Genomic DNA, 15365 nt, shown 5'->3' on the forward strand with positions numbered 1-15365 from the left:
CTTGGATACAAACATATTTTTTATGCGTTTTTGACGTTTTTCTTGTGTAACCCCCCCCCCAAAAAAAAAAATCCATGTCTAAAACACCCCCGAAAAAAACCTGAATAAGGCCCTGCTGTGACCCCTTCTCTTCCCATCTGCTTTTTAGTAGAACCTTAAGAACTTCGGACTTAGTTTGAAGCAGAATCACGCAAGCAATTTTAAACTATATTATTAGATGCCCAAAATAAGATTGTGGCCCCTTCAACACCCCTTATCTTTTCCCACAACCAAGATTTTTGCAAAAAATCACTTTGATCGTTCTACAAGAAAAACCAAGATCATAATCGGCCACCTTGTTTAACCTATAATCAAGCAAAAATTTTCAATCTGTACGAATGGAAAACTGAAATCAGCCTAATGAGATGGGCCATACCAACACCCCCCCCCCCCAATTAGTCGCGTTTGCAAAATGTTTGATCATCTTTCCCCTTCGCTCTCCCCAACAGCTTTCTTTAGAGAAAGGCATGATGCATCGTGTTTGAACACGTGATGGCACGTCATGAACACGATGGCACGATGGCACGAACACGTCATGATGCATCGTGTTTGTAGAAGGATTTTTAATCTGTATTATTTGAGAATAAAATAATCTACTCAATTCCAAACATGGCATCGAAAAGTGACATTTTTGTGGCCATATAACGCTGGTGCTATCAGTACTAATTTACAAAAAATAACGTGGCAATTAGCATTAGCGTTCATATGAGCACTTTTTGTCTGCCTACGGCCTTCCGTTCTACATGACGATATTCTGAAAAAAAGAAGTGGTACTCTTGTCAAATACAGGATACGTGCGAGAATTGAAGGTTGGTTAATGCTAATGAAATAAAACAAAATAGGATGAGAATGTAATAGTTTATGAACAAATTTGGGCTATATATTTGCACATTAGGGGTGGGGGTAAAGCATGGTATATATTAAATACGTAACCTAACTTAACCTAGCTACCTTTAGTCCCCTAAACCCCAAAAATTAATCTGTCAGATTTCAAAAAAGAAATCTGTCAGATTTCAATGCGGTCTTTCTTTCGTCTGTCCTGTGTTTGAGAAGAGTACCAAAAAAGAAGACACCTCAATCCCATGCAAAAATGCGATTCCCCCCCCCCCCCTTTTTTTTTTTAATGGGGAGTGCATAAATTCTGGATAATGGTTTCATATGAGATATTATCTGTCGTTGTAAAGCCATGTGTTCTATTGGATGATCCCGTGAGAAAAAAAAATAATTTACTTCAGCGCTACCACTGCAAAAGTGGAATTTACCCTGTTTTCATGATTGGGAATCTGCGGTTTTCCGTGATAGAAATTTTAAGTTTGTACTTTTCAGCTTTCTAATCCTCCCTGTTCCAGAAATGACAATTTTCTATGGCATATGGCCTTCAAACGTGGCGTTATCAATACAGGTTTGCAAAAAGTACTTGAAAATCGCCTTTATTCGCCTCTCAAAGACCGTCCGTTCTTTTACATTAACCGTGCTGAAAATAATGTAGACACGTCAATGCTACCCATGTAGATATGGGCATTCCTTGATTTTCAAAATAGGCTACTGTAAACCTCCGGTTAGGGGTTTTCGACGATGGACATTTAGATAAGTTATTTTTTACTTAATGTCATTCTTGAGGGGCTTCTAGTTCTTTTTCCGCAATACCGTTAAAATTTTTCACAGGGTATTTTTTTTTTTTTTTTTGGTTGAATCTGGATAATAAAAACCATTTCCGAATTTATGTCTACTCAAAAATGTTCCTTACTACACTGTTTGAAAACATGTTTTAAGTATTATTTTAAGGGACCGTGGTTAGCTTTTTACTAGGCTGCAACTATAGTAGAGGTTGGCTATGGGAAGTGATAAGAGGACTAAAGGCCCGGGCTATCAACCGTAGCGAAAGAAGCGAGTTAAGGGTGATGGAATAAATGCTACCAGGGCCTTTTCACAAAGGCTCGAGCGTCATCCGATCGTAACGGAAACCATTTGCAAGGGCCGGAGGCCTGGCTTTCAATAAAACACGAGGGTCCAGGTACATGGGGCAAAGGCCGGAGTCCTGGCCAGGGAAGGGAGAGTCTGCGAATAGCTATGTATCTGTATTTTTTTTTTTTTTATTTATCTTCGTTTTCAATTTCATATGAAATTTTGCTGTAAACGTCTCTGTATGCAAAAGACTCGGGAGAAGCAAGGGCGTAAGACCTGAGCTCCCAGCTAGGTAGCCTGAGTTTCGCGTGACCGAAGTGAGGGCGAAGGGCCTCAATAAAGTAAGGGCTACCGACCGTAGTGACTAAACAACTGGAGAGAGGTGGTGAAAAGCGGGCGAGCCTTTTTGCTAGCAAAGAAGCTCATGACTTTCCGGTGGTACATTACGTAACTGAAGAAAACGTAGAAAGAAAAATGACTTCAATTATTTCCTATAATCCACCACCAGTTGCAACTGAGCTACGATAAAAGAATATTTTCCCAAATATAAAATTGGAAAAAAAAATTCAATTTTGACTGACCTCCAATTTTTACAGCGTCTTGAAAAATATTTTCTTATCAAGAGCGCACAAGATGCAATTGCACTATCGGAGTGTTTTATATGCATTATTCGACAATGCAAAGAACAAACTCAATTTCAGTGCAGTTAAAAATCATACTACGTTCAAAGTGCTGCGGGCAAAGTGTAAGCTACATAACCGGAGGATAAAGGTAAATGAAAAATTTATTATTGCTATTGTTCAAAGTTCATCAACTCTAGCAACATTTTAAACATTTGAGGTTGCGATACATTTAGATAAGAATTTGCACACACTGTGTTTAAAAATCCCCTAAACTGTGTCTCCCTAATTATGATAATGGCGGGGAAGAATCTTTGTCGAAGAAATCTATTTGGGAATAATATATATGAATTAGGTATACAGGTAATTGTGCACTATACGGGTCCACAAAAGAAATCAACTTTGGTTAGTGCTAATAAAAAAAAAGGATGAATAAATAATAGTTTAGAAACAAATTTGGGCTATATATTTGCACATTAGGGGGGGGGGGGAGTAAAGCATAGCATATATTAAATTCGTAACCTAACTATGTACCTTTTTTCACCCCCCGATATCCCAAAAAACGACAGCTTAAATATTGTAAACGCAATGAAAACCACGCTTTGCATTCCATTTCTCTATTGCAAATACCCGTTTGACGGGTTTCGTGTCTGGTTTCGTTATACGGTATATAGCGATGGACCCGTATAATGCATAAGTACCGGTATACAACATGGATGCTGTGGGGTAAAAAAACAAAAAATATTTGATTGATGCACTCACCTGTACAGAAAGAGGAGGGATGGAGACTATTTTTATTTTTATTTTTTATAGATTCAGAGTGACCTTGAGAGATGAGTTTAATGAGAAAAGACGGTTGAAATTACTGATTGGGTTTTTAGACTTGTCATTTTTGAAAATATCATTAAGGTATCCAGGCCAAGGCCGTATCCAGGGGGGCGTTAGGGGGCTTTTGATGCGTTTTTAAAGTTTTCTTGTAACCTCCCCGAAAAAAACTTTTATACCCCCCCCCCCCCAGAAAAAAAAATACTGAATACGACCCTGATCCAGGCCATGTTTTATTTTTCAAAAACAAAATATAGGTCATTTTTTAAAGTTTTTATAGTTTGAAAAGAATAAAATAAAAATAAAAGTTTAAAAGAAGTTATACTTTAAACAGTTTTTGAAATTAAATCACTATTTAGAGTCATGCTAATAACACTTACTCGCGTTTGCTTAAAGTACAAGCCAAGGCCGTATCCAGGAGAGGGTGGGGTTGAGGGGTTTGAATCTCTCCCCTGAAATGTTTGTCCGACTCGTAAAGACGTAACAAAAATGAATATAAACAAATGTTCGATGCGTATTTTTAAGTTTTTTGTAACACGCCCCCCTCCCCCCAAACAAATCCTGGATACGTTCCTAAGCTATTCATGGAGCTGAAGTTATTCCATGGAACTGAAGAGCCTCTGTTAGATAATAAAACCTTGTTCGGTTCGGTGGTAAAACGCCTAGTTCGTCATTGAAAATAATTTCATAACACCATTCTCTTCGTAACATGAACAAAATGTCTCACTTCTAAAGTAGTAGATACTAAAAAAAAATAATAAAAAAAATACACGTATGTTCTTGTTACAGCTTGTTAAGTTTTCCTTAAATTCAATCACTATCGATTATGTATAACAACTAACAATTAATAGGATTACAATATCAATAACGATTGCAATTGTTTCGAATATAGGCCTATTATAACTAAACATTGCAGTTATATTGAAGCATTATATTACAATTACAAATACATCATTACAGTTATATCGATAACAGCTATATCTATTGTTATTACTATGTGACAATATATGTTCGTCTAGTTTAATCGCTTTTCCAATGAATTCGTTTAAATTAAAACAAGGTAATGATATGTGCTACTAATACTTTCTTTGGATTTATTGTAAGGTTCAATCTACCCCTCCCCCCAAAAAATGTAGATATGTATTCCACTCATATCCTGGAAGAGGGAATTGCTTGGAGGAAGAACTCTAAAACCTCCGAAACCATTTTCAAGTCCCATTTTTTTTATATCGAAATATATTGAAATTTTTCGCGAAGGAGGTGGGCCTTCGAGAAGTAAAAATATACCTGTAGGCAAGGGAATATCCAGGATTTTTCTTAGTTTTATCTTCTTTTTTTTTTTGGGGGGGGGGGGGGAACAAAAAACCTTTGAAAACACATCAACTATGCGTTTATATGCATTTCTGCTACTTTTTTACGAGTCGGACAAACTATTTCAGCGGGGTTCGAACCCTTAACCCCTCCTGAATACGGCCTTCCTGTTGGGTTAAATCTTTCAATTCTCCTTGGAAAGGAGACATTTTTTTCAAATTCAATATCGAGGAGGGTGTGGTCAGGTGTGCCACTGGGGGAGGCAGAGGCTTGTAATTGCCTTCTAGAATTTCCTGTTTTTGGTATGCTCATTTTAAAACATTGAAAAAAATACCTATCCCCCAAAGAAAAATTGAAAGATTTTCATAAAGCATCTCTCCGCAGATTTTTGAAATAATATTACTGCATCTTTCTAAAAAAAGAAAATGTCAAAATCCTACGTCATCGTGAATTGGTGCCCCAGGGCATGCTATGCCCTTTCTTTGTTTGATGGTAGGCTATCGTGAAGAATAAAAATTTGTACTTTGCAATACATTTTTTCCCGAGTATTTTTCAGTATACGCTCAGCTTAGTTTTGATTTTTTCTTGTAATTATTCTTTATTTTTTTCAATGAATCGCTCAGCAAGGGGCTGTTCTATTGAGAGCATCCAATCCACAAAATTAAAGAAGTATAGTTAGAAGTGTAATGAAGCTTCAAGGGCTAGTTTTCAGCTATTGCTAAATTAAAATTTGTATTTAGTAATTATGTAGGTTATATCAGATTTAGTAATATAGATCAAAGATTTTGAAAGTGATTATAATAAATTTTTCACGAAAATACGATAGAATACGTTTGAATGCAATACGATTCAAGCTACTTCATAAGAATTATAAGACAAATCGATTCTTTCTGCAGACGACTAAATGATGAAAATGTGGTTCTATCCCGCTTTCTAGGGCTATAATGAGAGAAAGGTTGAGATAGCTAGGACACGTTCTGTGGATGACATATTGCCAAATAGTTCCCTTTTCGGTCAACCATCTAGGGCCAAACGAAAATCAGGCGCCTTGTTGCTGAAGTGAGTTGTTAGTAGTAGTAGTAGTAATACGAGAGCCAAATTTAACTCAGCTGTTCTATGTGATGAGTAGAGACTAAATAAATAAAATTAATGAAAAACATGCGATTTCAAGGTTTGCCTTTTTCCAGGGATGCCACTTAAGGGGGGGGGGTAATCGCCCTTGGATTGTGCATTTTATTGTATTTCAATTAAAAAATTGGAAAATAAAATTCCCCCCTTAGATGTTGAAGAATTCTTTTCATTTTTAAATGACATCTAATTTATCAATGACATCTACATTTTTATAGACTGCTTAGTCACAAGTATGTTCTATAGAATTTGGCCAAGTAAATTGGTATGGCGCCATACAGGCACGAGGAACAGTTGAAACATTTACAGTAACTATAATAAAAAAAAATGTTCTCGTGTTCTTAGACGTGAAGGCAAACCACCAAATTATTAACATTGAACGTGACTTGTTTGGCTGGCATTAGTTCGCAGGCCAGTTGGGATTGCCTTCATCAAATGTTGATAAATTACCCCCCCCCATCCATCGACATTGTCATGAAGTGGTGTCACTGCCTTCTTCAGAACACAGAAAACTTCATTCATCACATAAAATTATAGATCTCATTGAAGTGATAAGTATCAGATGGTACACAAAAGGCCTCGGGGTCTAAATCCATACGGACCGTGATTTTCCTTTATGTCCATATTGTTTTTTTTTAGTTCGCTTTGTTTCTGCTGTTCGACAAATATTGAATTATTGGCATATCATAGGCACCGCAATAGCGCTGGCTAAGTAAAGAACAATGTTGGCACAATGTATTATTTATTTATTTTTTTGTTTCCATACCCGGGCGCTTCGTATCGAAGGGGTTGTTTTTGAGGAGGACACTCCCCCACAACCCTCGGGGAAGTGTTTTAAGTTATGCCCTGAGGGCAAATAAGAACGATGTTGGCACAATGTATTATTTATTGTTTTTTCCTTTAGAGCAGGGCACATCGTATCGAAGAAGTTGTAGAAATTTCGAAAAAGGCTCATTCGATTGGAAATTCAAAGGGCTAGTGCCCTTTTAATAGTAGAAAGTGATTGGAGGACAACTAACCCCCCTTTTATGCCCACTTTTTCTCCATACACATCCACGCAAAACTTGAAGACTTCCATTTTATTCAACGTGGTTTTAGATTATGTAAATTAGGTCTTTGGGAATGAAAACCCATCCAAATCCCTCAGAACAGTTATGTTTTAGGTCATTTCTTGGGGGCATATAAAGTATTTGTAGAATGCGTTGTCGTGGAAACTTCAAAAAGGGCTCATTCGATTAGAAATTGAAATGGATAGTGCCCTTTTTAATTGTCGAAAGTAATTGTAAGGCAACTAACACCCTTTCCACGCCCACCCTTTTCCCAAACACATCCAATCAAAATTTTGAGATGTTCATTTTGTTCCACGCAGTTTAAAGTTCAGGAAATTATACCTTTGGGCAGGATACTCCTCCACAGTCTTCAGGGCAAGGGTTTTAAGTTCTGCCCTGGGGGCGTATAAGTTTTTATTGAATTCTTTGTCGTAGAAACTTGAAAAAGGGCTCATTCGATTGGAAGTTCAATGGTCTAGTGCCCTTTTTAATAGTCGAAAGTGATTTGAGGGCAACTGACCCCCTCTCTCGCCCACCTTTTCCCCAAACACATCCAATCAAAATTTTTGAGATACCCATTTTGTTCAGCGTTGTTGATTTCCAGGTGGAAATTATGTTTTTGACGAGGCCACTCCCCCACAGCCCTCAGGGCAAGACCTGTAAGTTATGCCCTGGGGGCATATAAGGTTTTTATAGAACGCGTTGTCGTAGAAACTTCAAAAAGGCCTCATTCCATTGGAAATTGAAATGGCTAGTTTCCTTTTTAATAGTCGAAGGTGATTGGAATGCAACTAACACCCCTTCCACGCCCACAGTTCCCCCAAACATATCCAATCAAAATTTTAGATAGCCATTTTGTTCCACGCAGTTTAAAGTTCAGGAAATTATACTTTTGAGTAGGACACTCCCCCCACAGTCTTTAGGGCAGGGGTTTTAAGTTATGCCCTGGGGGCATACAAGGTTTTTGAAGAAATGTTATTCGTATAGACTTGAAAAAGGCTGCTTTCCAGTAGAATTTGTAATGTCTAGCGCATTGTAAAATGGTCGAAAGTTAATTTGAGTCAAATAACCCCACTGTTAGGCTAATTATTTCCCCACTCACATACAATTAGAGCCTAGAGATAGTTGTATTGTTCAGCACAATTAAAAGTTTTGGAAATTAGGTCTTTAAGGATGACAAACCATCCCCCCCACAGCCCTCAAGACAAGGGTTGCAAGTGATGCCCGGGGGGCATATAAGGCTTTTTTTGAAAGTGTTGTCGTAGAAACTTCAAAAGGGCTAATTCAGTTGGAAATTGAAAGGGCTATTGCCTTTTTTAATAGTTGAAAGTGATTGGAGAGCGACTAACGCCACTCACACGCCCACCATTTTCCCAAACGCATCCAATCAAAATTTTGAGATACCGATTTGGTTCAACGTAGGCTAGTTGAAAGTTCTTGAAATTATGTCTTTTAGGATGATAACCCCCTCACAGCCCTCAGTGCAAGGGTTGTAACTTAAGCCCTGGGGGCATATAATGTTTATGTAGAAAGTTGTTATTGAAATTTCAAAAAGGGCTCATTTGATTGGAAATTGAAATTGCCCTTTTTAATAGCCGAAAGGGATTGGAGAGTAATTAACCCCCCTGTCACGCCCACCATTTCCCCAAAAACATTCAATCAAAGTGTAGAGATAGCTATTTTGTTCAACGCAGTTGAAAGTTCCGGAAATTATGTATTTAAGGATGACATACCCCTAGAGCCCCAAGGGTAAAGGTTTTAAGTTATGCCCTGGGGGCATATAAGGTTTTTGTGGATATACATGTCGTAAAACTTCAAAAGGGGCTCATTCAATTCGAAATTGAGAGGGCTAGTGCCCTTTTTAATAGTCGAAAGTGATTGGAGGGTAACTAAACCCCCTATCACGACCCCATTCCTCCAAACACATCCAATCAAAATTTTCAGATAGCCATTTTGTTCAACGTTGTAGAAAGTTCTGGAAATTAGGTCTTTGACAATGACATCCCCCGCATCCCTCAGGGCAAGAGTTGTAAGTTATGCCCTGGGGCATATAAGATTTTTATTGAAAGTGTTGTCGTAGAAACTTCAAAAGGGCTCCTTTGATTGGAAATTGAAAGGGTTAGTGCCATTTTTAATAGTTGAAAGTGATTGGAGAGTAACTACCGCCCCTCTCACGCCCACCATTTCTCCAAATATGTCCAATCAAAATTTTGAGATAGCCATGTTGTTTAACGTAGTTTAAAGTTCTTGAAATTAGGTCTTAGAGGATGACAACCACCCTAACAGCCCTTAGGGTAAGGGCTGGGATTTATTATATTCTGTGATTTGTGCCCTGGGGGCATATAAGGTGTTTAAAGAAAACGTTGACGTCTCAAAAAGAGCTCATTCGATTGGAAATTGAAAGGCATAGTGCCCTTTTTAATAGTCGAAAGTGATTGCAAGGCTTGACATTTTTATAGTAAAGATCGATATGGGTATAATATTTTTGTTGTTGTTGTTGTTTTGACCAGGGCACTTCGTATCGAGGGAGCTGTCATGGGAACTTCCAAAAGGGATCTTTCGATTAAAAATAGAAAAGGACTGATGCCCTTTTTAATCGTCAAAAGTGATTGGAGGTCAACTAATGCCCCTCCCATGCCCACGCTCCAATTTGCCCATTATGTTTAAAAACTAAACGTTGCCTTAAGATTAAATCAAAATGCACTGTGTTAATTCTAATTCCCAAAAAGGCATCTCAGCAGTATCCCAAGAACGACTGAGGGTATTATGTTCAGATTTTCGGGGCTACTTCTGCTCTTAAAAATTAACCAAATCAAAATAGTATAATTGTATCCAAATTATCGAAGACAGTAAACAGATTTTTTTTGCGAATGGTATCAAGTTTTCCATTTCAAGTCAACTAGAGGAGGTATGAAACTAAATTAAACACTAATATTTCTGTCCAGGTTTTAAAAGGGTGTAATATAAAATCAAATATTCTACCAAGCGTGAAACTACCACAAATCAGCATCAATAAATAAATGAAACCCAAAAAGAACAGAAATTACAATAAATAACCGAGTCAAACTGAAAACGAGCAGAAATTAAAATAAGTTTGGCTCAAAACCCCTATGCCTTCCCAAGGTCAGAACAAAATTTGCACTTTACTGAAAAAATACAAACGAATGTGCATTGTCAGTTTAATATACACATACTGATATTTAGTGATCAAAATGTTAATATTATTTGATTTATGAAAGTTATAAAAGTAAAAATAGTTATATTTTTTTTCAGTAAAGTGCAAATTATATTCTGGCCTTGGGGAGGCATAGGGGTTTTGCGCCCAACTTATGTTAGTTTCTGCTCGTTTTGAGTTTGACTCGGTTATTTATTGTAAATTCTGTTCGTTTTGAGTTTCATTTATTGATGCTGGTTTGTGGTAGTTTCACGCTTTGTAGATTATTTGATTTTATTTTTGCTCATTTTTTGTTTAAGGGAGTTCTTTACATTTCTTTGAAAAGCTTATTTTGTGGAAAAAGTTTTTTAATTAATGAGCAAAAATAAAATCAAATAATCTACCAAGCGTGGAACTACCACATATTAGCATCGATAAATAAATGAAACCCAAAACGAACAGAAATTAGACTATGACTGCGTCAATAGAAATTAATTAAAAAAAACTTTTTCCTCAAAATGAGTTTTTCAAAGAAAAGTAAAGAACTCCATTAAACAAAAACTGAGCAAAAATAAAATCAAATAATCTACCAAGCGTGAAACTACCACAAATCAGTATCGATAAATAAATGAAACTCAAAACGAACAGAAATTACAATTAATAACCGAGTCAAACTCAAAAGGAGCAGAAATTAACATAAGTTGGGCACAAAACCCCTATGCCTTCCCAAGGCCAGAACAAAATTTGCACTTTACTGAAAAAATACAAATTAATGTGCATTGTCAGTTTAATATACAAATACTGATATTTAGTAATCAAAATGTTAATATTATTTGATTTATTAAAGTTATAAAAGTAAAAACATTTTTTTTTTTATTTTTTTTTTTTATTTATCTTTTTTTTTATTTTTTTAAGTATTGTATATTGATATTAGGGATTAAATAATGAATATTACTGAACAACGCGATATACGAGTGATCTCTACTCCCCTCTTTTCAGCAAGAAAAAACATTTCCAGTTTTATTTCACTTTTTTCTGGAACACATAAAACAACAATCTTTAAAGAAAACGTTTTATCTCATAGAAGAAATGAGGATTTGTTTAATTCGCCCTGATGACAAAAATTGGCTTGACGGCATTTTCAATACCTATGGTATATGGCAGATTAAGTAAGGAACACTATTTAGCAACACAAAATATTAGGGATTTCTACTCCCCTCTTTTCTGCAAGAAAATACACTTCCACGTTTTGCTAATACACTTAAAAGCACAATCGTTAAGAAATTATAGAAGAGAAAAGGATCAGGCGGTGTATAGGGACTCTTGGGATCCAAACTCCCAGATGTCTTATAAATTTTCCAGCATTCTTGCTCTTTTCGATTAATTCGTCCAGATTCCGCTGCTTGACAAATATTGTACTGACATGGGGGTCTGCCGTATTACCCTCGTGGAAAGTTACCCTCGAAAATTCACCACCTTAGAATTTTCCCCCGGACAATCCCCCTTCCCGCCGTTGAAAATTCTCCAGGACAATCCCCCATACATCACCATGAAAAATTCACCCCGGCCCGCCCCCCCCCCCCGCCGGAAAATTATCATGGAATCTGAAATTGGCCAGTCAAAGTGAAATTAAAACAAATACAAAGAATGGAAAAAAGAAAGGATTCTAGAATATTCTACCTATATTCCAAAATCCATAAAGAATTTATGGCATAGAGTCAAATAGTTTGTGGTAACTGTAAGTAAGAATGGACCCGGGTCAATAGTAACCAAAACTAAAAAAGAGTTTTGATAGCGTGGCATGTTCATATACTTTTGCTACAATATCGAACTCTGCAATTACGATTACATTCTTTCACAGAAAACGTTTTCAGCACTTGCAAGTTTTCATGACAAAGATAGCATTCCAAGTGAAACATGGCGGCCATATAGCTAAAACCTTCTACGCCCTTTGATTTTCCCACTGTTTCTCCCCTGTATTCCCAATATTTTGATTTAATTTGCTCGGTTTTAAAGTGAATGGTGACAGAATTCTGTTAAAAGAATCTTGACTCTCAGGAAAATCACATACCAAGCGCAGATCGAGAATTAAAGGTCTTAACTAAATAAATTTTAATTTTCATACAAGCAAAAGGTTAAATATCTCTTAATTAAGTAATAGTCGTAACTTGAAGTTTATGAAGTACGGTGGGAACTATAAACTAATACTACTACTACGACTAACAACTCACTGTAGCAACAAGCTGTCTGAGATCAACACAACTGCGCACACTCCTCCACCCCAGTCTATTCATAGTTTCACTCTTTGCTCCCTTGCGTGAAGTTCTAATTTACTTCAAATCTATCTTTATGAACCTTCCCTCACTGGCAAATCCAGGAAAGGACCCTCCCTCCAAAATTAAATCTGGCGCCCTCATTTTTTGTTTTTTTTCTGTTTTTACTCCTTTTAAAAAAAATTTGCCAATTCGGTCAATTATTGCCACCCTTGTCACTTTGCCCCCCCCCCCAAGATTTTGCTCAGTGGTGCCTTTGTCACATTCCCCCCCAAGATTTTGCTCTAGATCTGCCCCTGCTTTTCCTTCTCGTTCAGGGACCACCAGCTTTTTGTTTTGCCCCAGATGAAAGACCAAAAAGCACCACCTTTCATCTCTCATCAGTAAAACTGTAATTAATAACTGTGGACTTGGCTCCATCAAGGAGGAGCTTTAGTAGTATCACCTGAAAGCAAGGCCGTACCCCGAGGGGGGTTAGGGGAGTTTGAACCCCCCCCCCCCCCGAAATGTTTGTCTGACTCTTAAAAACGTAACAAAATGGATATAAACAAATTTTGTATGCGTTTTTGAAGTTTTTTTGTGTAACGCCCCCCCCCCCAAATTTTTTTGTGTAACGCCCCCCCCCCCCCAAATTTTTTCGAGTAAAACCCCCCTCCGAAAAAAAATCCTGGGTACGGCCTTGCCTGAAAGCCCAAGATATGAAAAGTTGCAACAATTTGTAATAATCTGAACAGCTATGGCGTTTTTCTGGCATTCTCTTTTTGCTGGTTTCGACCCCCCCCCCCAACCCCCGTCAAAATATCTCAGTGCGACACCCTTGTTTATTCCGCTAGGTGTGCACAATCATATGTCATAAATGACTTAGTAGTTACTTAGTAGTTTCCTTAATATGACAAAAGGTAGGAAGAAATTATTGTTAGACTGGCATTTTATCTTCACAACTGAAAAAAGGAGAAGAAAAATACTCGAGAAACATATTCTTGAGGGAATTTCGTTTTAAAATAGACCTAGGCTATTAATCACTGTTCTTCTTGGACTCAGACACTCACGTTTCTATATAATCACTATAAATAATTTCTTAGACCACGCTGGCTAATCATGACAAGACGAAAGAATTGTAAAGAAGAGAGAAACGAGGATATTAACAGCCAGTGAAATAGAAAAAGAAGAGAACTATTCATATATTTCGGTCAAGACCTCTGCTTGACTGTCTTCAGGGCTTTTTTTATTTTAGTTGCAGTGTTTGTTTTAAGGTTTAGTTTTTATTTTATTTTTGGGTTTATATTTGTAAAATTTTTATTATTTGCACTGAAGACGGTCAACCAGAGGTCTTGACCGAAATATTTGCATAGTTCTCTTCTTTTTTTTATTTATTTCACTGGCTTTCATTATCCTCGTTTTCTCTCTTCTTTACGGTTATTTCGTCTTATAATGGCTATAGGCGCGAGCAAAAATTGGGGACAGGAAAAACCTCTTTCAATTAGATTACCAATCAGATTAATTAGTTATATAAATTAATCAATTATAATAATTAATTAACTGATTATTTAAAAATAAAATTAATTTAATTGGAATTAATTAAATCAATTTTTCCTCAATTAAATTACTGGTTATAATATGTATTCATAAACGCAGAATCATCACAAACACCCATTTTAATATTAAAGAAAAACCTGAGGTTTTAGAAATTTATGTCAAACTGTGGGCACTCTTTACTGTTGTGTCCCAGTTTCAGAGTACTTCTTTCTACTCTGCTAGCATGTTTTATAAAAATTGTTTCTGGGAAGGGGCGTATGTATTCGCACCCTTAACTATGAATCCGTTGGTACAGTCGAGCAGAGGTTGAACCTGCCACCTCCACATGTTTTAGGTTTTACGACACAAGCTTCAACGAAAGCTTCAGTGAGCATAAATGAAGAACTTTCTTCATCTAGACTCCTAGAAATAATATCAAGTTCACGATTATCAAGTTTAAAGTTCATGATTTCATTAGAAACGTTGAATGATGTTAATATAGGCAAAACAATGGAACTCTTTTATCTTTTCCTGAAAGTATATTTAGATCGAAAATTGTTGCAGATCAATATATTTAAAGAAGGAGGATGGATTCAAGATCAACGCATAGTAGTCCATCATTTCACACTTCGTATCCTCCACGTCCTCAGAATCATCAGCCCCCTTATCCAGGGGTAGTAGTTTCTCATCAAGCTCTACACCAGTCGCAACCGCGCTCCCAAAATCACCATTCGTCTTATGTTGGGGTAGTAGTTTCCCACCAAGCTATACATCAGTCACAACCTGGAATTCCAAATCACCATCAGCAGCACCAACACGAGCATCATCAACGACACAATAATCAGGGGTCTTCTTCTGTGATTGTCCAAAATACCGTTTCCTTGCCTGCAGAGAATGGGCCGACTTCACATGTGACTGACGGTAAGTTTTTAGAGATATTAATTTTGTGCTACTAGAAAGGTATATGAAAAAAAAGTTTTATGTTATATTTAAGACAAGGCACTGACGTAGGGGAATTTTTCAGACCCATACTCAATCTTTTATATTGATGGAATTAGGTTTAAGATGTTCAATCTGTTTCCAAAACGTCGAAACTGTAGCGAATTTGTTTTTGTGTTCTTATAATTGACTTGTTTTTGTGGGTATTTCACAAAACCTGAACCCTTTGAGAAAGCAGAGGGTGGCTGGCCCCAAACACCCCCCCCCCATTGCATTTCCTGGTGGAAGGACCATAAAACGGACATCAGAACTGCCGGTAGGGACTGTAAAGTCCAATGCTGTATGCTTTACCTTTTTACCTTTACTCCCCCCAAAAAAATGTGTGGTCTGTTCCTGAGCCAAGTTTTCCCGCAGGAGGGGGAAAATGGATTCACACCTTCTTCTTTCCTAGATTGAAAAAAGGACAAAATTGTTTAATGTTAGAGGAAATATGACGCTTTGCGGCAAAAAAACCTCTTTTTAAACCTTAAATTCCCCAATCTTGAATTTTGTTTGTTCTCCTACTTTACCCTCTTTAAAACTTTTCTACTGGTGCCATTGTTTCTAA

At 37.0% G+C, this 15365-nt stretch overlaps 1 protein-coding gene across 2 annotated transcripts in view; it reads left to right on the forward strand.

The window, feature by feature from the left end:
- Window positions 1-2615: 2615 nt before the first annotated feature.
- Window positions 2616-15365, forward strand: part of LOC148947923 (hepatocyte nuclear factor 4-gamma-like) — a 51470-nt gene continuing 38720 nt past the window's right edge. For both annotated transcript variants that reach the window (XM_089095564.1, XM_089095565.1), the window contains exons 1-2: window positions 2616-2715; window positions 14384-14740. In XM_089095564.1, the coding sequence (XP_088951690.1) occupies window positions 14407-14740 (334 nt within the window). In that variant the 5' untranslated portion in view covers window positions 2616-2715; window positions 14384-14406. The remainder of the gene's footprint in view (window positions 2716-14383; window positions 14741-15365) is intronic.

Source organism: Artemia sp. Qi Xiang Cuo, chromosome 10 (genome assembly GCF_049724085.1).
Source record: "Artemia sp. Qi Xiang Cuo chromosome 10, ASM4972408v1, whole genome shotgun sequence".
NCBI lineage: Eukaryota > Metazoa > Arthropoda > Branchiopoda > Anostraca > Artemiidae > Artemia > Artemia sp. Qi Xiang Cuo.